The sequence below is a fragment of the Lygodium microphyllum genome, chromosome 27, assembly GCF_053477565.2.
Source record: "Lygodium microphyllum isolate KBCC chromosome 27, Lygodium_microphyllum_v1.1.10, whole genome shotgun sequence".
In the NCBI taxonomy this organism is placed as follows: Eukaryota; Viridiplantae; Streptophyta; class Polypodiopsida; order Schizaeales; family Lygodiaceae; genus Lygodium; species Lygodium microphyllum.
Genome location: NC_141161.1, coordinates 53406379 through 53430152, shown reverse-complemented (window position 1 = coordinate 53430152; position 23774 = coordinate 53406379). Strand labels below are relative to the sequence as shown.

The window sequence follows — 23774 nt, the reverse complement described above, 5'->3', positions numbered from 1 at the left end:
GAATCAAAACTGCACATGAGAAATTTTCATAGTCCTCCACAAAGTTGGCTGAAGTATCACCATCAGTAGATTTGCTAGTCGATGTGTCTTGGATAGCCAAATCGGAGTCCGCTTTGGCTAATCTTTTCCTATATTCATAAATATAGTGATTGGGCTTCTTACAATAATGACATTTCTCCTTTTTCTTGGACTTTTCTATGTCTTGGGCCACCTTATTTAATGGCTGTCCATCATTAGCCTCTTGCTGATCTTCCACATTTTGCTTGAGTTTTACTTTGTCTTTGTACTTCGAAAGCATAGCCACAACACTTGAACGCAATACAACATTCTTTCGAGTTTGTTCCTCTTGCAATAAGTGGCCTTCCAACTCCACAAATGTAAGGGGGGGTTGTGCATACAACCCAAATCCCCCCCCCCTCTCTCTCTCTCTCTCTTTCTCTCTGAAAGACAACATCAAAGAAGTATGGAAACCAAGATATAACTCAGGAAGAGAGTTGTTTACCAATTTAACATCTTGAATGACCTTATCAACATTGAGCAATTGCTTATGCAAATTGTGTATGTGTGTAACGTGATCTGTCATGCTATCACCCTCATCCATGTTCGCATTGGTCAGTTCTCTATAGAGATAGGATACCTTGGCCTCATTGCATGTTGCAAACATGCACTTAAGTACATCCCCAGCCAACTTCCTATAGGATGGAATGTATGGAATGATTGCCCTTTTCATTGATAAGATAATCAAAGATAGTGCGTGTGCATCCTTCGAGTCCCACTTCTTGTGATCCTCAGGAGGGGGAGGAGAGGGTAGCACTAGCAATACCACCACAACCTATCCTTGAGCATTACATTGAGGTGTTTGAGGTGCAAGAACTCGTGGTCCTTGCAAATCACTAGTGACATAGTCCCACAAGTCCTTCGCCACAAGAAGGCTGCGGACCATAAAACTCCACAACAGGTAGTTTGTGCCATCAAGTTTGTCCTCCTGAGTGAGGACACCAAGGATGTTGCTTTGATCATTGTGCCCTTGATGTGGCATGTTGTCAATGATGCACACAATCAGTAGCCAAATACTTCAAAGCTGAAGTATAGGGTGTGATCCTTTGAGTACCAAAAATCCCCACGGGTTTAGAATGCAAGTACCAAACTATCACAAATATTGCCAAATGTGCCCAATGTCACATAAATCAAGACTGGGCTTGCAAATGACATCAATGCATTGTTGTACCACATGTGCCTTGAAATGCGTGCCCGCAAAAGTACAATTTACAGCAATTTAATGCTGAGACTCAACAAAATTTATTGAATTTTTTAAAAATGTGCTGTCCAAGCTTGATTGTTATGGCAATTTAATGCTACCATACTAGTTTTTTTGCCTTGGAAGGCATGTCGGGCAAAAGCTCTAAATTTCTTCACAAAATTTCAAAGGGGAATTTGCTTCATGATGTGTGCCGGAGCCTCTAGATGAAAAAGCCCCAAATTTCTTGTGCAAATTGCGAACAAATTATGCAATGTCGAGTTGTCGGGTATTGATTTGGCATAGGAAATTGAATCGATGAAAAGTCCCAAATTTTGGGCACCTTGGGAAGTGTGCACAATGTTTAGGACTAAGTGGTGGTTCAAGTGGCTAAGCATGTAGTCAGGGTGGCGGCAATGATAGTAGCACATAGATCATTGGCGGGTGTCTGGTGGCACATTGACTAGCAGTGATTGTGGTGCCTGTGGTATAGCAGTGGCCAAGAGGCAGCAAGGTAGGTCAGAACAACTAGACAGAGCTAGCTTTGGAGTTGGCCTTGTGTCTAGCTGAGCATGCAAGGTAGGCGAAGCGTTGGAGGTGGACATGTGAGGCAAGCTAGAGGGTTGGCAAGGCGGACGATTGTATCCAGCACTAGGGGCGTAGGACGAGGCAGGCGCAACGCTGACTAAGCTTAGCAAGTGGCTCCTCCAAGCGAGATAGGCGGTGGAGGGTGGGAATTGTGGAGGTACTGGTGGGTGCTCATAGGTACAGGTGGCGAATAGGCATTGTAGGGTAGAATATAATGGGCAGAGTTGGGATACCGAGTGTTGCCTCTGGCAGCACCGACGTTTCTAGTGTGAGTTGCGGGCTGAGTTGGCGCACTTGCTTGTGTAGGTGGGAGGAGCTAGTGGTTCGGGCGGTTGTGTTGGCCAATGTGGGGTTGGAGTGGTTGAATGGGAGAGTTGGCGGTTGTGTATATAGTAGCTTAGTCTTCAATAATTGTTCTCTTTCTCGTATGGAGTATGAGCAAAGAGTTGGTGGTAGCAAGACCTCGAGCGGAGTGGCATTGGTTGGTGGCGGTTGATCAAAACCCACGCGAGAGTTGTGTTGATACCAAATGCGAGAAAAATGCATTAGCTATTGAGGAGAGAGATATGAGACAGTGACAGTGAGTGAGCTGAAGCAAGAGAGTATTATATACTTGTGTAGTGACTGGGAGGCACGAAGATCAAGACAATCGGTGTTCGTTATGCGCAGAGAGACGGAGAGAGTGAGAGAGAGTAGAGTAGAGAGTGTGCACAATTTCAGGGTACAATGACGGGTGTACCACTTTAGGTTTATATATATATATATATATATATATATATATATATATGTATGTATGTATGTATGTATGTATGTATGTATGTATGTATGTGTGTGTGTGTGTGTAAGTATAACTGCTAAGGGTGTGTTCACACTCGAGCACATTAAAAGGCACGAGGGCCTTTATTCCCAACAACCTTCCAGCTAAAGGCAATGTGCCTTGAGAGGAGAAAACCTTGAGAGGAGAAAAGAATCAGCTAAGTCTAACTATATGCAAAGCTGAAATACATATATCTATCCAATTCCCATTATTTGTCGACAATGAGCAAACCTCTCTGTTGGGAGACCCTTCGTGAGAAGGTTTGTAGGATTGTCATCTGTATGTACTTTGACAAGCTCAATGCTCTTGCTGTCAAGTACATCTCTAATGAAGTGGTACTTCACCTGTATGTGCTTTGTCTTTGCATGAAAGAGGGATTCCGTGCTAGCATGATAGCACTCTGACTATTGCAATGGAGAATAGGTAACTCTGAGATGCCAAGCTCTCCCACCAGACGTGAAAGCCATAAAGCCTCCTTGCATGCCTCAGTGGCAGCCACATACTCTGCCTCTGTAGTAGACAATGCGACACACTTTTGCAGCCTGGAGATCCAAGAGACTGCTCCTCCTGTGAAAGTAAACACATACCCAGAAGTGGACTTCCTGCAATCCGTATGACTAGCATAGTCTACATCCTTAAAGCCAACAACAGATGCATTCTGCTTCCCAAAAGAAGATGCACAACTCCATTGTGCCTTTGAGGTACCTCATAATACCTTTCATTGCATCCCAATGCTTCTTGCCAGGGGTTGCCATGTATCTGCTAATCACTCCCATTGCAAAGGCAATGTCAGGACGTGTAGCAACCATAGCATACATCAAATTGCCAACAGCTGAAGCATATGGTATCTTGGCCATTTCAGCCTTCTCACCATTAGATGTAGGGCTGTCCTCTGCACTGAGTTTCACATATGGAGGCAATGGGACCCCAATTGTTTTCCCGCGCTCCATATTGAAACGTTGCAAAACCTTGGAGATATATTTCTGCTAAGATAGATAGAGTAATCCTTTTGACCTATCTTTGAGTATTCGCATGCCAAGAATGTGATTTGCATCACCAAGATCCTTCATGTCAAAGCTGCCATGAAGACTTTGGTTCAGTGAGTCCAAGGCATGAGTATCCTTGCCAACAATCAGTATGTCATCAACATACAGAACCAAGATAATCAGGCTGCCATCTGTGGCCTTCTCGGTGTACAAGCAATGATCCACTTGACTTCTATGAAAACCTTCAGACTGCATAAATGTATCAAACTTATGATACCATTGTCTTGGTGCTTGTTTCAGCCCATACAAACTCCTTTTGAGTTTACATACCATCTTCTCTTTCCCTTTTGCCACCTTCAGGCTGTTGCATATATATGTCTTCATGCAGATCACCATGTAAGAATGCAGTCTTTATATCCATCTGTATGAGCTCCATATCTTCAGCTGCAACCAAGCCCAAAATAGTTCTCAATGTAGTCATCTTGACTACAGGAGAGAAGATCTCATCAAAGTCAACTCCATGTTCTTGTTTGTACCCCTTCACAACCAATCTTGCTTTGTACTTTGGTGAGGAACCAGAAGTGATCTTGATCTTGTAAACCCATTTACATGGAAGGGTTTTCTGCCCTTTAGGCAACTGCACCAAGTTCCAAGTGCCATTTTTCTCAAGAGATTCCATCTCTGACAACATGGCTTTATACCATTTCTTGCTGTCCTGTCTGTCCATTGCTTCCTTGAAGCTTCACCACAGTTTGTCAACATGACATAATCAGCCACATTGTTTGCACTAGGAACAAATCTATCAGGTTGTCTAGTAGCCGTAGACGATCTCCTAATCCAATGATCATTGTTTTCTGGCTGTTCGTTCAAATTTCCATTTTCAGCTTGCTGTCCTGGCATTTCAGCCTGCAAATCAGTATTAACAGCTTGCTATCTTGGCTGCTCTTGCACATGTAGTGGCTCATTATCATGGACAATAGTTGGCTGATCATTTTCAGTATTATTTTCTGCATTTTTAGGTTCATTTATAGCAGATATTTGCTGCTGTACAGCAGGCACATCTTGTTGTCCAGAAGGTATTTCTTCCCGGAATACAACCCTACGGACCTCAATCTTTTTGGGCTGTTTATGCATGCGATCTTCCCGGAAGATAACATTATTACTACGTAGTACTTTCCTTTTCTCGGGATCCCACCATCTATACCCCATTTGACCCTCGTCACCATATCCTAGGAAAATGCATTTACAGGACTTTGGCTCAAGTTTGCTGCGTTTCTCTTTACAATGTGCACAAAAGCCTCGCATCCAAACACTTTTAGGTGAGCATATGAAGGTGGCTTGTCGAACCATGCTTCTTGGGGAACTTTCGCTCCCAAAGATCCGTTTGGTGACCGATTGATTAAGTGTACGGCTGTCATAACAGCTTTTGCCTAAAAACCATAGGGTAATGGAGCATGAGACAGCATCGTATACACTTTATCTTGTATGGTCCGATTCATATGCTTCGCAACTCCATTTTGGGGTGGATTATGAGGGGCAGTGAGCTCCCTCTTTATCCCTTTGCTGTCACAAAATGTCTGAAAGGCCTTGGACACATATTCCCCATCATTATCAGAGCAAAGATACTTGAGTGTCTTATTAGTTTGATTTTCAACCAATGCCAATAAATTTTTAAACTTGTCAAGCACTTCGTCCTTGCTACGAATAGGATAAACCCATATCTTCCATGTAGCATGATCGACAAAGGTAACAAAATATTTATTTTTCCCTAAAGATAACTTTGGTATCTGACAAACATCTGAATGTACTAACTCTAGAGGAGAAGATTTCAACGAAAGAGATTTTTTGTGAGATGTCTGTGCATGTTTATCATAAATACAATGACCACAATGCTCAAAATTAGTATAATGAAGACAAGGCAAGTAACCCAAATGAGAAAGCACTTTCATTCCTGTTTGACTCATGTCTCCCAACCAGCCATGCCACAAAGAAACGCTTGGTTGCTCGGTCACGGCAACAACATGATCACTCACACTAGATACATGGAGAGGATACAAAGTATCACTTTTACAACCTCTGGCAATCACTCTAGATCCCTTACAGATCTTCCATTTTCCATCACCAAAGGTGGTATGAAAAGCATCATCATCTAGCTGCCTTGTGCTAATCAAGCTCTTCTTGAGCTGAGGTACATGTCGTACATGCTGAAAGTGTGAAGACAGAGCCATGCTGAAACTGCAATTGCACACTGCCAACACCTGCAATGTCACATGCATAGTTGTTCCCAAGATGGACAACACCATGTCGATTCCCTGTATAGGTAGAGAACGACTCTCGATGAGGGGTGAGTTGAAAGGAAGCACCTGAATCGAGAATCCAAGTATGCATGTCCTCATTTGTATTTGCAAGTAAAGCATGTGCACCAAAGTGTGAAGAGACGAAAAGTACGTCATTCCCACTGTCCTCACTGTCATGAGTGACTAGATTCACCTCTTCAATTTTGACACTGCGCTTCTTGGGTTGACCTTTCTTCTCTTCCTTGCTATCATCTGTCTTCTTGCCCTTTCCTTTCTCTTTCTTCCATTTGTAACAATCACATTTAAAGTGACCCTTCTTACCACAATGGTGGCATTCAACATCTTTGCCATGTGATTTACTGTGTTCCTTGCTATCGGATTTGCCTTTCTGTTGTGATTTGCCCTAGTATGCAAAGCATTGGAAGACTTACTGGATGCATTGTTCTGCCGATTCATTTCTTGCATGAGTAGAGCACTCTCTACATCAGCATAGAAAAGAATCGCGTTGGAATTGCTCATAGCAGTCTTGAATGTATCCTAACTCTCTAGAAGAGTGCAAAGCAAGAACATAGCCTTAAATTCTTCATCAATCAAGAACTTCAAGACAACCAGCTAGCTGCTCAAGTGAGTAAACATTGCTATACCCTCTTTCATACACAAATCCTTAAGCTTTTTCAGCCAATACACTTTGCTTGCAGCACTTTTCTGTGCATACAGTTCTTCCAGTGGAGTCCATATAGCATATGCAGAATCCAAACCTTCAATGTTAAATAGCAAGGCATCAGAAATTGATAGGTCGATGGTTGAGCATGCAAGCTCATTTAACTCATCCCAATTTTCCTGTTCCATGTCTGCAAGCTTTGCCCCTTTGGTTTTAATCGGCTTTGCCTGCTTCTTTTGCAACATGATATTGTAGCACTGTTTTTGCCAAACTGCAAAGTTATGTTCTCCTTCAAGCTTCTTTACGTGCATGAGATTACTGCCGCCATTGCTGCCAGCCATGATTTTCAGCCCAAATGTGATAAAAAAATCAGCAAATGCAGGCCTAAAATGTCACACAAGTGACCAAACAAGTACCAACCAGCAATAAATGACCACATAGAAGCAGAGTTGTCAGATCTGTAATTAAATTTTCAGAAGCACCAAACCATGTGCTATAGCTTTCCACAACTGATTACAGCTGTTCGAAGGGCATATACATCACATTACATGAGAAATCCCAAATTTTGGCTGCAATTTCTGTTGTACATGTACCCACTGGCATAAAAATTGACATGCACGGTCAAAAGCCCCAAAATTTTTGTGCTCAAAGCATCAACCACACATTTGCATTTTCTCTGTTATGCATAGATTAGGCCAATTTTGCCAAAATAGAGCAATTTCAGCAAAACCCCCAAATTTTCCAAGTGTTGGATATCCAAAATTGCATGGAATTGAGCCTGCTGCACGTACATAAAATGACCAAATGGTGCACAAATTTTGCTCAAACTGCAAAAGCCCCAAATTGCACAGGGTCCAATGTGCATCAATGTCGAGAAATTGGGTAAATTTCAGCTCAATTTTTGCATGTACATGACAAGCCCAAAATGTCGGAGGCAAGATGTCACAAAATTCTTGCAATTTCTGAGACAAATTGTCTTGTCTTGCATCACAATTTCTAAATCCGGGAAAAGCCCCAAATTTTTGGGCCAAGATTTCATAGATTTCAGTGAAATTGACTCATCTAAGAAAAAAATCTCACTTGCATTTGAGAATCCTCAAAAAAATTCTGAGGCTTGTGCATTCAATGTATGCAATTTTTGGTCCAGAGAATAGTGCAATGTGTGTTGGGCACAAATTTGGGAAAACCCCCAAATTTCAAGACACAGATTCTTATCTGTGCTTGTAAGTGTGAACACTCGGCAAAAGGGGTTAAAAAAAAATAAGTAAATTTATAAAAAAAAGGCCGTTGACCTTAGCCAGACGCCCATAAGGTGGAAGTTCCGCAGTCACGTCGCGTATGTAGCTCGCCTCCAGTTCTGTTGTGTGTGGAGGCGCGTCATATGTGTAGCGTAGCAAGCCCTGTTGTCCACCACGCAGTCCTGTTGCCTGCCGTATTCTGTTTGATTGGCAGCACATCAGTTGACCTATCGCACACTCCTGTCAACTGTTGCCCACCAGCAACTCCTGCTCACACTTGACTGCATGCTAACGATTGGTGCCAACTCCGAAAAGCGTGCATGATCTGTGAGCTTGTGACAACTCCTGCTCATGGAGTCCACCTGGGACTCCTGAACACCTGAGCTGTCTCTTGCCCGCTTTGATACCAGTTTGTAGTGGTTGGGAGACACAAATATTGAGACAGTCGGTGTTCGTTACGTACGGAGAGACAGAGAGAGTGAGAGAGAGCAGAGTAGAGAGTGTGCACAATTTTAGGGTACAATGACGAGTGTACCCCTTTAGGTTTTTAGATATATATATATGTGTGTGTGTGTGTGTGTGTGTGTGTGTAGCGTAGCCCTGTTGTCCACCACGCAGTCTTGTTGCCTGCCATATTCTGTTTGATTGGCAACACATCAGTTGACCTATCGCACACTCCTGTCAACTGTTGCCCACCAGCAACTTCTGCTCACACTTGACTGCATGCTAACGATTGGTGCCAACTCCGAAAAGCGTGCATGATCTGTGAGCTTGTGACAACTCCTGCTCATGGAGTCCACCTGGGACTCCTGAACACCTGAGCTGTCTCTTGCCCGCTTTGATACCAGTTTGTAGTGGTTGGGAGACACAAATATTGAGACAGTCGGTGTTCGTTACGTACGGAGAGACAGAGAGAGTGAGAGAGAGCAGAGTAGAGAGTGTGCACAATTTTAGGGTACAATGACGAGTGTACCCCTTTAGGTTTTTAGATATATATATATGTGTGTGTGTGTGTGTGTGTGTGTGTGTAAGTACAAGTGCTAAGGGAGTGTTCACACCCGAGCACATTAAAAGGCACGAGGTCCTTTACCCAACAACTTGTTGAACTGAAAGAGAAAGAATGAAGATACAACCTAAGTTAGGTCAAGGTTTGACCTAACCAGCCCTCCACCAACTAACTAGAATTAAGTTACTAACTCTAGTCCCTGGTGTCATTACTTTAATGTCAAGAGACACTAGGTGCGCGCGCTCGTGTGCGCACACACACACACACACACACACAGAAGTGACTATTAAAGTATCCACACCACATGAATTACATAGGCACTGCCCACAATTGGCGAATTTTGAAGAAGTTGCTAAAGAAGCTGAAAAAGAAGGAGATTCCTCACGTGTTTGTACTGAAAGTGTAGCGTGTCGGACTGCCTTGTCGCCACTTCTTTGTCTTTGGACTAAATGCCATAGCAATTGTCTTTTGTGCTGCGATTTGCATCGTCTCAATTGTCCAATGCCTAGGCATTGCCTTGTATGCTCATTCAACCAAACGATTTGTCAGGTCCCTGCTTTGTTTCCTATCTCCTGTGAAAGTGTGGAAGAAGGGAGCGGGTCAATCGGCGCTTTTAGATCCACGTGTGCCTGCCATAGAACCGCCGCCTTGGAAGCATGTCATACTTGTCGCAAGCGTGTCACAACATCACACATATGCTCGACCCCTTTGCTGCCCAAAGAAGGTTTCAACTAAAATCTTGATGCATTAAAGGCTTAAAATTTATTCAAGGGGTTGCTCACATGAAATTGACAATTTTGGTTTTTAAGTCGAAAATTCACAATTTTGCTCAGCAAAATTTGGGGCTTTTTGCATATGCATCCAGTTGATCCTTTTTGAGCTCTTTTGAGCAAGTGACATTGGGTTTCAACTCCTGCTTCCTTTGGCATGAGATATTTGATGGCTATATGCAACATTTACTACATCAATTTGCATTGCACCTTCCATCCCAAAGGGGCAGCTTCCCTCAATCAATTGATATGCAATGTGCAAATGGTTGTAGACAATATGAAATACATCATGCTGCCTTGCACATGCAATGGTTTCAAGTTGCCAAGCAACTCTTGGCTCTGATATTCTTTGTTTTGATGGATTTGCCACAAGATCTCCTTTTGCTTTCCATCTCCATAAGATTAGCATAGCTTGTTTAATTTTTTCAAAAGAGATCATACCAGCAGACCAAACTTGCCATACTATTAGAGGGATTGCAGGACAAGAATTGTTAGTCGCAGAAGTTTTATCATGGCTTGGATGCTTCCTTTGCTAGGGAAAATGTGGTCCACCTGAGCATCTCCAATGGTGAAATGGTCACAGATCCGTAAGCAATTGTGCAAATGTGTAGAACCTATTTCATAGACTTGCTTGGATTGCAATCCTCTATTTCTCATGCAGTCGGTGTGGCCCGTTCATTGTTTTGTGATATAGGTAATGATCAAGTCCCATTAGATGTTGCCAACAGTTTGGATATGGACATTACACAAGATGAGGTCATGGATGTCCTCTTGCATTTGCCTAAAGACAAGAGCTTGGAGAGGGATGGTATCACCAATGAGTTTTTTAAGACCTATGGTACTCAATTGGCTGCACCTTTGACAGCCTTATGTTAGTAGATTTGGACAATTGGACAAATGCTACCTTTTTGGAAGGAGGGTCTTATTAAATTGATCCTTGTAGTGCCGTCTCTCTCAGTCTTGAAGCATTGGTGACCAATCTCGTTGATGGGCTCTGTGTATAAGATCTTTACCAAAGTCTTGGCTAATAGATTGCATGAATACCTTTTAGAGATTATTCACCTTGTCCAATATGGATTTATCAAAGGGAGAAATATTCTGCACAACATCTTGAATGTCCAAATGGGAATAGATTATGCTCAATACATGAAACAGGAAATGGTGATGGTTCAATTGAACCTTGAAGCCTTTGATAATTTGGAATGGTCCTTGTGTCAATTGATGCAAGGCATGGGATTTGGTTTGAGAATGTTTGGACTTATCAATACTATCAGCATGGATTCATCTTCAAGAGTTCTGCTCAATGGTAGTGTCACAACACCCTTCCCCCTTTGTCAATCAGCTAGGCAAGGTTGCCCGTTGAGCCCTTTGTTCTTTGCTTTGGCCACTCACCCCATTCTAACGATGGTGTCGTGTCTAGCGGCCAATGATGAGATGGTCAAACTCTCTCTTCCTTCACAGGAACAGTTGGTGGGGTAGGCCTTGGTAGATGACACCATGTTTCTTAAGGTTGATCTGGATAATATGCAAAGAGGGATGGCCACATGGGACTTATTTGCCCTTGCCTCGGGAGGACTACACATTAATGCGTCTAAATTGATCCTTATTAATTGCACTGAGAGTGATCTATGGGCCTTGGGTTGGCAAGACGAGGTAGTGCTTAGAAGCTCCATTTTTAGGTACTTGGGCTATCCTTTGGGGGTGTAGGTTTCACCTAAAGTGCTAATGGATTTGATTTCCTCGTGTATTATGGATAAGTTTTTGTATTGGAAATCACAAGCTTGGTCTTTCTATGTAAGATTAAAAATAGCGCAGACAATCATGATGCCGATGGTTTCATATTACCTTCCCTTGTTGACTTGGCTAAATTCTCATTTATGGGAAATTACTCAACTTGTGCGGTTTTTGCTTTGGAAAAAGGATTCTATATGGATGGGTATCTCTTGGATCTCCTAACACCATGTTTGCACTCCCAAAAGAATGGGCCGTGGAGCTGTTTTGGACTTGGAGACACATATGATTGCTCTTGGTTGGTCATCGCTCTACGCCTTGTGCGAGGGTAGGAAACTCTAGTCTTTGATTGCCAGGTTTTTCCTTGAGACTCAAGGTATTAGGCATGGGAACACCAAGATTTTTGTCTCATGGGCCAAGTAAGCAAATCTTGTCTAGGGAGAAAATTTGTTAACTCAATCAAGTCAAGCTGCCAATGAAAAAGTCCTTTCAAATGGATTATGACTCTACACACCCGATGAAGCATCAAAGATGAATGCATTCTTCATGGTCATAGGTGCCAACAACCCTAGAAGCATAAGAAAGCAAAGAGCACTTTCATATCAGCCTACATAGGGTTCACAAACTTGGGATGTCCAAAGACCAAAGTAACAGGGAATGGCCGTCCCGAGGCCTCGGAACGGAGGAACGCCATCCCGAATGGATGGGCCAAATGGGGATGCCAAAATGGGATGGGGACTTTCCCTGTTCTGTCCCCAACAGCCATCCCCTACCCCATCCCCTTGTCAAGTGCCCTTTTAGGGGACGTTTTTAACATGGTTTTTTTTTTTTGGGGGTGGGGGGATGGAGTGGGTCTTTTTTAGGGGGTGGTTTTTTTGTATGTTCTTTGGTAGTATACATCCACCCACACACATTGTAACATGGGACCTATTTTGGGGATAGGCATGGGAATAGGGACGGGGACAGGAATAATGAATTGCCATCCCCGGTTACCATGAGAAGGGGCTCTAACATGGGGATGGGATTGGGATGGCGGGAAGCTACAAAATGGGCATCCCCTATTACTATGCCCGCACATCCATGCATCACATCACATGCATACATTTTCAAATGCTATTTATGTATGCCGTTCCCTTCGGCGTCCTACTCCCCATCTCCGTTCCTTGCAATGGTGGGGGGTTTCTACCAATGTTTGACAAAAGAAGCATGAACCGTTGGAAATCCTTCGCTTGGAGAGCACAGAGGCAAGGAAGCGCACCAATCAACATTCGCCAAATGCAGACCTTGGATCAGAAAGGTGTTTTGTTAAGCGAGCCTGTTATTACCACTAATTTCCACCCATGCTTGACCTTTGTGGAGACTCTAGGTGGTATTGCCTTTTTGGGCAAGCCAATCCTTCTCACAAATAAGCAAATGATATATCTCATTGGTTGAAGCATGAACCAAAAGCAGCCGACCATTAATCACCCAATCTAGCCACGAGGCCTCCTAGTCCAAAGAGGGAAGAGGCTGCATGTCTCATAAAGAGGTGGAGATGGCATTGCACAAGTTGTGATAGCCTTGTGGAACACAAAAGTAATGTCATATTGATCTGAAGGACATAACAGCCCCATTGATAGGTAGAAGAGCACCAGCAACAATGACGAGTCCGAGGCGTGCCATCCTATTCAACAACGGCCTTTGTTCCTCTTTGCCTTGCCAAGAGAATCTTTGAAACTGCCAAGGCTTCCACTCTCAGGGAGTTTGCTGCCTCCCAGTCTAGAGGTGGGTGCCAAGAAGATTTAAGAAGGACCAATCTCTAGGAGTAGACCAAATGATTCAACACCATAGAAGACTTTAGATGGCTAGACGACTCAGCATTAACCACATGCCACCTGCAGTTTCTTTTGCCTCCCTCTAGTCAGTCTGCTTCCTTTGTACCTTGATTGTGATGTCCCAGATTTTATGCACAATGGCCTAGAGCCGTCATGTATGTTGTAACCATGTAATCTTGTACTTTGTCCGTCGAAGACTGCAACAAACTGAGAGAGTTTTTCACAGAGAGTAGAATGTTGAAGACTGCAGCAAACTGAATGCTGAATAAAAAAACAGAGTATTTACGAGGGGCACTATGTGTATGAACAGCCAGAGACCTCTGAATCTGCACAAACACTGAATTGCTGAAGACTGGAGGCAGCCTGGCCTAAAGAGGCAAAAGAAAAGAAAAATAATAATGCAGTTGGCTGCATTAAATGCAGCCGACTGGACAACCTGACTGCCCTGCCACATTGCAGTCCTGCCTGCACCGCCTGGCCACTGCCGGCTGCCCGGAAACGTGCCCACAGTCCTGCGCTGCTGCCCGTCCATGTCCAGTGCCCAATCTGCCTGCCGACTGTTGGGTGTCCGTCCAAAGTGTGCCCAATCCTTCAACAGTTGCACCCTTCTTCCTTCATGGGGCTTTCCAAAATAGTTCAATTGCCACGGACATGAAAGAATTGAATACACTTTTTGACATATGACAAGCATAAGAAACAACTGGATATAAAGCCATTATGATGAACTGCACTGTTCTGAGGCGAACATGCAGAGGCCACATAGATAACTTCCAATAGTCAACTTTAGAACCCAAATTTTGCAGTTGGCCAGCTTTTTAACACTACTGGTGCATGGTCGGCCAGATTTTGGGTTTCTTGGCTATTTATAGCTTGACCTCCCACTTAATTTTAGCAAGCCAAAGTAAGCATTGTTGTTGTTGAGACAATGCAAGCAGTTTAGGTTTTCAAAAATTGCTCTTAAGCCCTTCCAGGTACGGAAAAGGGATCATCTACATATGCATGTGCCTAAAAAATGGAACTATTTTGTAAGTTCAGGCCTTATAAATGCCCACAAGTTATCAAACAATCTAGAGAGATTAAGAAGGGATGCATAGCCATTGCATATAACAGAGCGATAGTTACTTGAAGTCTTGGCATTTTCTCCTGCAGATTACTTGCATGTGCAGCCTACATGCACAAGCCTCAGCATGTGCTTGTGGAACCAGCAAATCAATCATCAGCCTGTGCACTCTGCAGAACTAGGGCAGCATGTGCAGAAATTCAGATTCTTGACCCTTGACCCTTGACCTTTCAATCCTTCGAAGGCCACCATGCAATGGTGTGTCAAACTCATTAAAAAAGGAAGTGAATTTATGTTGTTGCAAAGTTTTTCTTTTGTAATCATATTGCATTCAATGTTGTACAGTGAGAGTGCGTTAAAGCAATGTACAAAAGCTGGAGAGTACCCTTCATTAGAGACTTCACATGCCACATTGCTTCTAAAGGAAAGGCGGGTGACTCCTTTATTAGAGACCTTGTATACCACATTGCTTGAAAAGGAAAGGCATGTGGTAGAGCGAGTAGCAAAGAATACCAAATGCACATGGCAAATGAATGGAATGCCACTTATTGCAAATCATTTTGGTCTGCTCAACCATGGTCCTTAGGGTGAAGATAGTCAAGTGTAGAAAAAGCTTGTCTGAATCCAGCCTGTCGTGCTACTCTCAAACCCCTTCTATCTGCATATGCGCTAAGCTCTGCCTCCAGCACTGCTCCATAGATCTACCGTGATGGTTCTGTAGTAAGAGGAAGAGGAGTTGCAACAGGGTGAGGACATGGAGGAGGATCCTAGTCTTGGTCATGATGCAGTCTCTCAAGAATGCAAGTGGTGCTTGCAGCTTTGGCCTTGAGGCTTGGCCTTGGCCCCTATTGCTTGAACCAATGTACATTGGCACTTGTGTTTCTGATCTGCAGTTTGTCAGGCTTTAGTCTTCAAATGTACATTTTTGTCTACTTTAATCCTTAGTAATTAGGGGTTCAGTGACTACCTGGGTCTGGCCAGCCTTTGATATTCCATGCTTTATAATCATGCATGACACGTATACTTGCTAAAGCTTATCAGACTTTTACTATATACTGTGCAACTTGCCCTTCTGCAGTATTTGTATCTTGTTCTTAGTATGTAGTAGCGACAATGTATTACTATTTGAACCTTTGTCATTTGACAAGGCTCCTAGTGAGACTGGTGCAATGTACATTGCCCTTTCCTCGTGCCCTTTGACTGTGTGGTGTCCTTGCTAGCTTCATTTATCTTGTAAGGTTTTCTTGAGATTTTGAATCACTCACTGGAAGGTTCATTTGAACATTTGTCCTGTTGTACAAAGATCCAAGTCTCATGCATGTAGCAACGTAAGATTTGTTTCACTCTGTTTTATAGATTTTGCAACCGTGTCTTCTTTTCAACATACTTAAAGCCTTCCAAGTGTCTGCATGTATTCTTAATTTCTGTGTTGCAGGACATTCCTGATTTGGAGGGTGATCGAGTTTTCGGGATCCGGTCGTACACAGTACGGCTTGGTCAAGAGCGGGTCAGTGCAACATCCTGTTTGAATCTTGTTTGGTTACTTATTAAACATGCTAATCTGATTTCAAAAAATGGGGACAGGTATTCTGGATTTGTATACAGTTGCTTCTGGCAGCATATGGTGTAGCAGTGTTGGTGGGTTTTACAAGTGAAATGCTGTGGGTGCGGGCAGTCATGGTAAGTTATTTGTGGAGACTTCATTGAGTTTAGAGAGTCCATCTTTCAATTTATCCTTGATGCATTTTCTGTCCATGTCTAGGTCATTGGGCATGCAGTATTGGCAGGTGTTTTATGGCATCATGCTAAAATTGTTGACTTGAAGAGAAAAGATGCTCTCACAGCATTCTACATGTTTGTTTGGAAGGTGTGTATAGATTACGATGTCTACCGAGGTTTGAGTCTCCACTGGTTTTTCTTCCAAACGTTGGCAGTTTTGGTGAAACTGTGTCATAGATTTAGTGAGATTGCAATCTGATTTCTTGCCACATTGAGTGCATTTCTGAACTTTTCCTGTGGTCATGCAGCTATTTTATGCAGAATACTTGCTTATTCCTTTCATGCGGTAATACTACCTGTAGACTCCTGGTTGATTGGATTAATCCAATTTGAAGACGACACAAACTTCATGCTTGGCTATTGCCTTTCTTGTATATCTTTATGGCATTTTAAATTAGTTCAGGGGCATTTTCCACAGTAAATACAGGCTTGTGGTGATGATAGCATGTTCATAATAGAGCTGATATGTAGCTGAGAGTATGTGGTGTTGTGAGCACCAGCTGTTCGTTTGTAGTCCTTGGAAGATGTGTCGAGATTGAGGGCTCATTTACAACTATATCTAGACAAAGATGAACATCAGAGAATGCAACTTTACATCTTTAAAGGCTTCTATCACCCTGTAATTGAAATATGGAGGTGTGTATCACTCTGTTGTGGGAAGACATTGGGAGTTGGTCTGAGCAAGAACATTGTTACCACAATAAACGTATAATTGATTTCTCAAAACTTTTCAGGGACTACATGGCCATTTTTAAGGTATTCTTAAGTATAGATTGCACCATTTTCACTGAAATGTAAATAATGGCAGCTTTGTTTTACTGTGCCATGGATGAAAAAGAAACGCCCATTCAGTCAAATCTGATGGTGATGTCTCTTGCATAGAGGGGGCACCTATCAAGTAAACAATCATGCAGCTGCAGAGACGGAGATGGAAGTGTGATTTACCTGCCATGGTTGGAAAATAAGGGGCTTTAAATGAGGAACAGTGAGGTGTGGAAAGGAGGAATCAGGTGAACGATTTATATGACAGCGCTGAACAGTCCAGAGCTGGCAGGGCTTTCACTAGAAACCAGCATGGAACCCAGAGTGTGATCTTATGTTGAACCCAAAATGTATGGTCTTACTAGGGCCATCAGTGGCTCCTCATCCCAGCCCCAAATCAATTAGATCATTGATTTGTGCCTATAACTTCCATACGTGTCCTCATCCCTTCATGCCAGCGTAACATTCAAGTCTAACCAAAAACAATGTAGGCAAAATGATTTTTAAGATTTATCAATTTCCTTAATTGAGGTTTATCATCTAACTCCAAGCAACGGGGTTTTTTGGTTTTATCAATTTTGCCCATTGATGTCCCTTTATCTCTATAATCCTCATTTGAATTCTGTAGTTTTGGTGCAAAGTAAAGTTGCACCTTTTCCAATTAGTATGCTAGAATTCTTAGGTAATGTTTGCCCTTCACAAATTGATAATCAGGCATTTCCTTGGACCGGAAAATTGGCCACTTTGTAAACTTGACAACGATAAAATGAACCTTGAATGAGGGACATGACAAAAGGATTGGTCCTTCGGCCTGTATTGGATCTAAAGCAGCTTGCAAAGAGCCTCGAGAACGATTTCCCAGAGATACATGGATTATGATTTAGGGAGAAATGAGTATAAGAAAATAGGGCTTCGTAGAGGTAAAAGTAATGTGTCTCAACCTCATTTTGTAAGTTTTCCCTTATCTTCACTTGCCAATAGTTGTATATATTATACATTGTGGGTTCCAATTGTAGTGGGACGGGCCAATGGATTGGATTATGCCTCTTAAGGATTACTTTTTACGTTAGTTTCACATTGCTAAGGGTACCCAAAATTAAGATGTCCCTATATGATGGCATGTCTTATTGGTCATTATTATGGATGCACATAGTATTGCTCCCAATCTCTTTGGCCTAGCTCTTATTCTGATATGTTTTCATGTTAGGTAAATTGAGGTGTTTGTACAATGCTATATTTGCTTGAGCTAGGAGTGGAATGTCTCATGTATGTGCTTCACAAAAAAGAGAAGCAAGCTACAATACTTGTGGACACACTACTCAGCTTCTTTAATCGAGTCAAAGCATGAGGGGTGTGGATAGTATCAACTTTCTTTCTATTAACCTCTTCATTCAAGAGTGCACCCTCTACATCTTGCAATTTTAGCCTATCACTAGGTATATTTGCATACATAGCAGTACAAAATGTGTCCTATGAGTAATATAACCATCAAAGAACAAGGGAGGAATATTGTCCTTAAATTCAATTCTCTATGGACAAGTGGTTGAAAATAGAATGAAACTCATTCAAGTGAGTGAACATGGAGGTCTCCTCCTCCATACAAAGGTTCATGAGTTGCTTCAACCAATACATTTGAGAGGCAAGGCTCTACTTATCATAGACATCGCAAATCATGTCCTTAATATAAACTACTTATATCCTTGTCATAATTTAAGATCAAAATAACAAGGTTTAATATAGACCATAAGAAAATAATGTTAAAATTTTTAAATATCGACAATAGTATAGTGATCTAAAATCTTGGAGTAGATTAGTATCATATTATGGGAAATTGCATCTTCATAAGGATATCATTCCTATTGTATCTACAATTTTGATGCAAGCTTCAATGTGCTTTTGATACACATTTGAGATTTTGCCATGATTGTTATTGCTCTCCCTGAGCCTTCTTCCTCTTGTAGTATCGAATCGACCACATTGCATCTTCAATCATGTTGCATGGCTTAACATGGTGATAATGAAACATGTAAGATATGGTGTAAACTTATGTATTAGGATGAAGGATAATCCTATTATAGAAGTTAGTCAATTTTGGACATGAGATGGTAGTGATGTATGTATCAATGAGATGGATGATTTATTTGATTTGGAGAGGGAGCTCTAAGAGTTTTCTCTTCTAAACCATATGATGGTGATAGCTTTTTAGTATTTGGAACATAAATAAAAAAACTAGCACAATATTGGTCTAAGTAGTACTATATAAGTTTGTCTAATGCTTTCATCTCAAAAAATGAATATTAATGTTGATTTAATTAGTTCAATGATATCACATGAGGCAAGTGACCTTATGGAACTTGAAATTCCTTGTAATCTAAAAAGTACTTGTGTACAATGAAAAAGCTCCTTTATGGACATTTGCTTTGCTTTTCTTTTGTGCATTGATTACAATCTTATATTAATCGACTCATATAAAATTTTGAGGTCTCTAAGGTATCTGAGTAGTATTGGGGATTAAAGGTGTGCTTAGTCGCTTATATTTTTTCTATATTGTGTTCATATACCTTCGCTATAGGTGGTAGTCACCCATCATTGTCACTTTATTCTTTATTTTTTCTATAACAATGGAATAAGGGGAGGTTGGTCATATATTACGATTGTTGGAGTTTCCATATAAGGCCTTATTCTCTCTCTTACTTGAATCTCCATAGCTCTTATCTGCACTTGTACTCACTCTCTCTACCTTTTAATTGGTGTTAAAGCAGGTATTCGAAGAGCTTCATTTCCATTTCCTTCAACCTAAGAAGAGAGCTTCATCTACAGCTCTTGTGGTAGCCACTAGTTGAGCTATGCACAAATTTCTCTCTCTGAGAACCTTCTTGGTACTTCTCAAGCTCATTGAGGATCTTCCCATGGATTATTGGAGCCTTGTCAACAGAGATTCAAGCTCAACTATAGTAGTCGATAACCAATAACAGTGAGCATGATGGTGCATAGAATGAGTCCTACCCATAGTGTGCTTATTAATACTTGTGTTCATAACAAAGAATAAGGGGTGGAGCCCCTCCTCTACTGCTCTTTTTGGTTTAGCAAGAATATTAGTAGCTTGAGGCAATTGCATGTGACGATGAAGCCTGGATTTGGACAATTCTAGAATGTATCCACAAATCGTGTGAATGTTGGTACCAAGTCTCTTTCTTGGAATTTGAGGCAGTCATTTGGCCTTGTGACTTTGACATTGTAGATGAGTGGGAAGTGGTATTTTCTATGGATGTTAGGGCCATAGTCAATTCCATACCTCCTAGGGTAAGGTAGAAAAGAGGGGTTTCCTCTCTCTACCGATGTAGGGTTGCAAAAGGCTAGCTATGCCATGTTGCTAGCCTCTAAGATGGATCTCCACTAGGTTGGTTGTGCTTCAAATCCCCAAACCCTTCTAGGCACTTCTCCAACCTTGTCACTCCAATAGTCCTCTTCGGAGTGCCACAAACCTAGGCCTTATAGTTTCTGATCAATCTAGTGCTTTCCCAAGTCTTATGCTATTTTAATGTTAGTTGATACTTTGATGCTTGGAAAATGCATTTGGATTTGCTAAAGCTCGAATAACTCTATCGTTGAATGGTTCTTTGTTGTCATACTTTGTGGACAGCAAGCCTACATTGTGAAGACTTATGTATTAAATGCTTACATGTTATATGGATGTCTTGATGCTTGGCTTGATTATTATATTTGGATATAATTATGTTAATCTCTAAGCTTTGGATTTGAGCTTCCTCGGATACATATTTACAGTGGCTATTTGCTTTAGTGATTTTTCATTTACAGGCTTAAAGGCTTGTTGTAGATATATGCTTTCAGATGTATGGATACATGCCTATGAGACACTTGTATTGAGCTTTGCTTTGCTCTAGGACATTTCAAATTTGCTATCTTTAATATAGAGAAGTTGGGTGGCCATATCTTTAGGTATTAGAAGACCTAGTTTTAGCAGTTATTAGTGCAAAAGAAGCAAGTTAGGGCATTGAAAACCAAGAAAAAAAAGATAAAAGGTTGGCATAATAGAGAGAAAGGATGAATTTGATGAGCTATACAAGTCCATCATAATCTTGTCTTTGTTAAAGCAGTTTTAGTTCAATGTCATTGCGACTGAAGATGGTGCTTATGATTTATGGAAAAAGATATACGATCTTTATGATAAGCAAAGTCCTACCTTACAATTATATTAGCTAAAGAAGCTTGTGGACCTTCATATGAAGGAGGTAATTATTATGTCCACTCATTTGAATGAGTTCCACTCCATTTTCAGCTAGCTTACCTTGTAGGGCATTAACTTTGAGGATAACATTATGTCTATCTTACTTGTTATAGTGCTCGAGTCTTGGGATACCTTCTGTATTGTTGTGAGCACTAGTCTACCTGAAGGTGGCTTTAAATGCTCCAATGTAGAGGAAGCCTTACTTATAGAAGTGAAAAGGAAGAACATTGATGCACCCGTACTTTGCATATACTTGCAATTAGAGGCAGTCATGTTGGTAAAGAGAATAATGAGCACTATGGTAAAGACTCACTATCCAATGGGAGGAAGTCTAATTATCATCGAGGGATAGTCATGTAATAAATCTTGTGGTCTTAAGTCCTCTCTTACTTATCATTATTGCACACGTAGGGTCACATACGAATACTATGCCATAAAATTCACAATGATAAGTGTAAAAATGTAAAGAAAAAGTGTAGAATAATGTTATCTTTTAATGATCACATTGTTCCTAAATCCATTGTTAAGATTGAGGAGATAAATGCATTAGACTACAATTTAGATGAATACATATTGTTGCTTTTTCACTTGATACTACTCAGTTGACTAATGTTCAGTCCTCTTACTCTTCCTTTCATGTGACCTCACATGTTCATGGGCTTTATATCTATTGTATCTTTATAGGCTCCATTAGACTAGGTCATTATCATATATGTAATATGATTGGCAGATGTGATGTGAGACTGTAGTTTGGTAGTGGTATTTCATTTGTTCTGCATGATGTACACATGTATAACAAATTTCAACATCATGTTCTGACTTTGACTAAAAGCCTTATCTTAGCTAGACAGTGAATGATGATAAGTATTATATATCTTTTGGTGATTATGTACATGGAAGATTACATGGCAACCTCTTTTTTGCTAGAGATGCTAAGGTCGATAGCATGTATCTCTTAGTTGTATTTAGATTGATTAATAATGATGTATTGGCCATGATCGATCTTTCACGTGCATCTCTTTGGTATCGTCGTCTTGGGCATATGTCCCTTAAAGGAATGAAAGTCTTGACTCATGTACAATATTTACTACCTCTTAACTAATGTTTTGATTCATGTGATCATTGTTTAAATGACACGTAGATTTGTAATTTGCATAGTTAGTCGGTGGTGTTAGTTGACTACCCCTTACACCCTATCCTAGAATGGTGTTGCAAAGTGTATAAATAGGACTATTCATGAAAAAGTTTGCAGTATGTTTAGTTAGGCAAGCTTACCACTACATTTTTTTGTTGAGACAAATACTATTGCAATAAAATAATAGATCCCCATGCACTGCTCTTGGCGATAGAGTTGCACAGGAGGTAACCTTCCTCGTATGCACACTTGCAAATCTTTGGATATGAGGCTTTCTGCCATATTCCCAAAGAAAAACACAAGTTGAATTTGAAGTCTATCAAATGCATCTTTCTTAAATATGATGATTAGGTGAGATGGACTATTGCCTTTAGGATATGTAGGCTCAAAATGTTATTTACATCCACAATGTTGTGTTTCATGAGGATAAGATGCATAAGAGACTAGAGCAAGTAGTTGAGGTACATAATCTTTTAGGGAGAGTGTCCTATTACAATATAGCTAGCTCTAGTTATATAGCTTGCTAAGATGATGTCATGGCCCTAGATCTTCTTGTTGTGTAGGATCATGATGTTAGCTAGACAAGACAAGCAATACATGCATCACAACTAGTTTTGTGATCCTTTACTAGAGCCTCATGTCCTCCTGATTGTTTTGAGTTCTTTATGTATTATATCTTGGTGATAGATTTTGATGAGCCCCTTACTTTTAAGGAGTCTATGCATAGAGTTGATGGTCTCTCTTGGGAGAGATCTATGTAGTTTAAGTTTGATTCATTGCAAAAAAATCATATGTGGGACTCGGTTTCCTTACTAGATAATAAACATGCTTTGCCATGCAAGGGGATGTATAAATTAAAGGGCACCTCTCATTGCCCTAATCTAGCATACAAGACCCGTTTGGTTACAAGGGTTTTAAATATGAAAATGGAGTTAACTTTAATGAGATATTTCCCATTGTAGTCGAGATGACTACCTTGCGCTTGGTTTTGGCCTAGGTTGCACAGTTGGATTTGGAGCTTTATCAGATGGATGTGAAAATGGTTTTCTTGCATGGGGATCTACATGAGGATAATTATATGCAGCAACCTAAGAGCTTTGTGGAACATGGAAAGCAACACTTGGTATGCAAGTTAAGAAAGAGTCTATATGGACTAAAGTAGGAACCTAGGGAATGGTACTACAAGTTTGATGCGTTTATACATTTATAAGGTTATTCTCACCACATTATAGATCCATGTCTCTATAGGAAGGTCTGTGATGGTAATCTTATCATTTTGATACTATATATTGATAATATGTTGATTGTTAGGAGTGCTCATACTAACCTAGATGATTTGAAGACTCCACTCAAGAAGAGCTTTGAGGTGAAGGATAAAGAGTATGTCTCTCATATGCTTGCTATTCACATTACTCATTGCTCTAAGGGACTTTCGTACTTGTCCTAGAAGAAGTCCATCCATAGAGTACTTGTACGATTTCATATCCAGGGTGGTAAGCCCATTGATTGCTCATTATCTTCCTATGTGAAGGCCAGTCAAAAAAATTATCCTCAATCGAGTGATGAGAAGGCTGAGATGGCCAAGATTCTATAAATATTTGTAATGGGCAATGTGATGTATGTCATGATAGCCACTTGACTTGA

The 23774-nt window shown here is 41.1% G+C and overlaps 1 protein-coding gene across 1 annotated transcript in view; it reads left to right on the top strand.

The window, feature by feature from the left end:
• LOC148012328 (putative homogentisate phytyltransferase 1, chloroplastic) overlaps positions 1-16748 on the top strand; it is a 100487-nt gene extending 83739 nt beyond the window's left edge. The window contains exons 9-12 of the mRNA XM_087668822.1: positions 15641-15712; positions 15790-15885; positions 15968-16072; positions 16233-16748. Coding sequence (XP_087524948.1) covers positions 15641-15712; positions 15790-15885; positions 15968-16072; positions 16233-16274 — 315 coding nt within the window. The 3' untranslated portion in view covers positions 16275-16748. The remainder of the gene's footprint in view (positions 1-15640; positions 15713-15789; positions 15886-15967; positions 16073-16232) is intronic.
• Positions 16749-23774: the final 7026 nt, after the last annotated feature.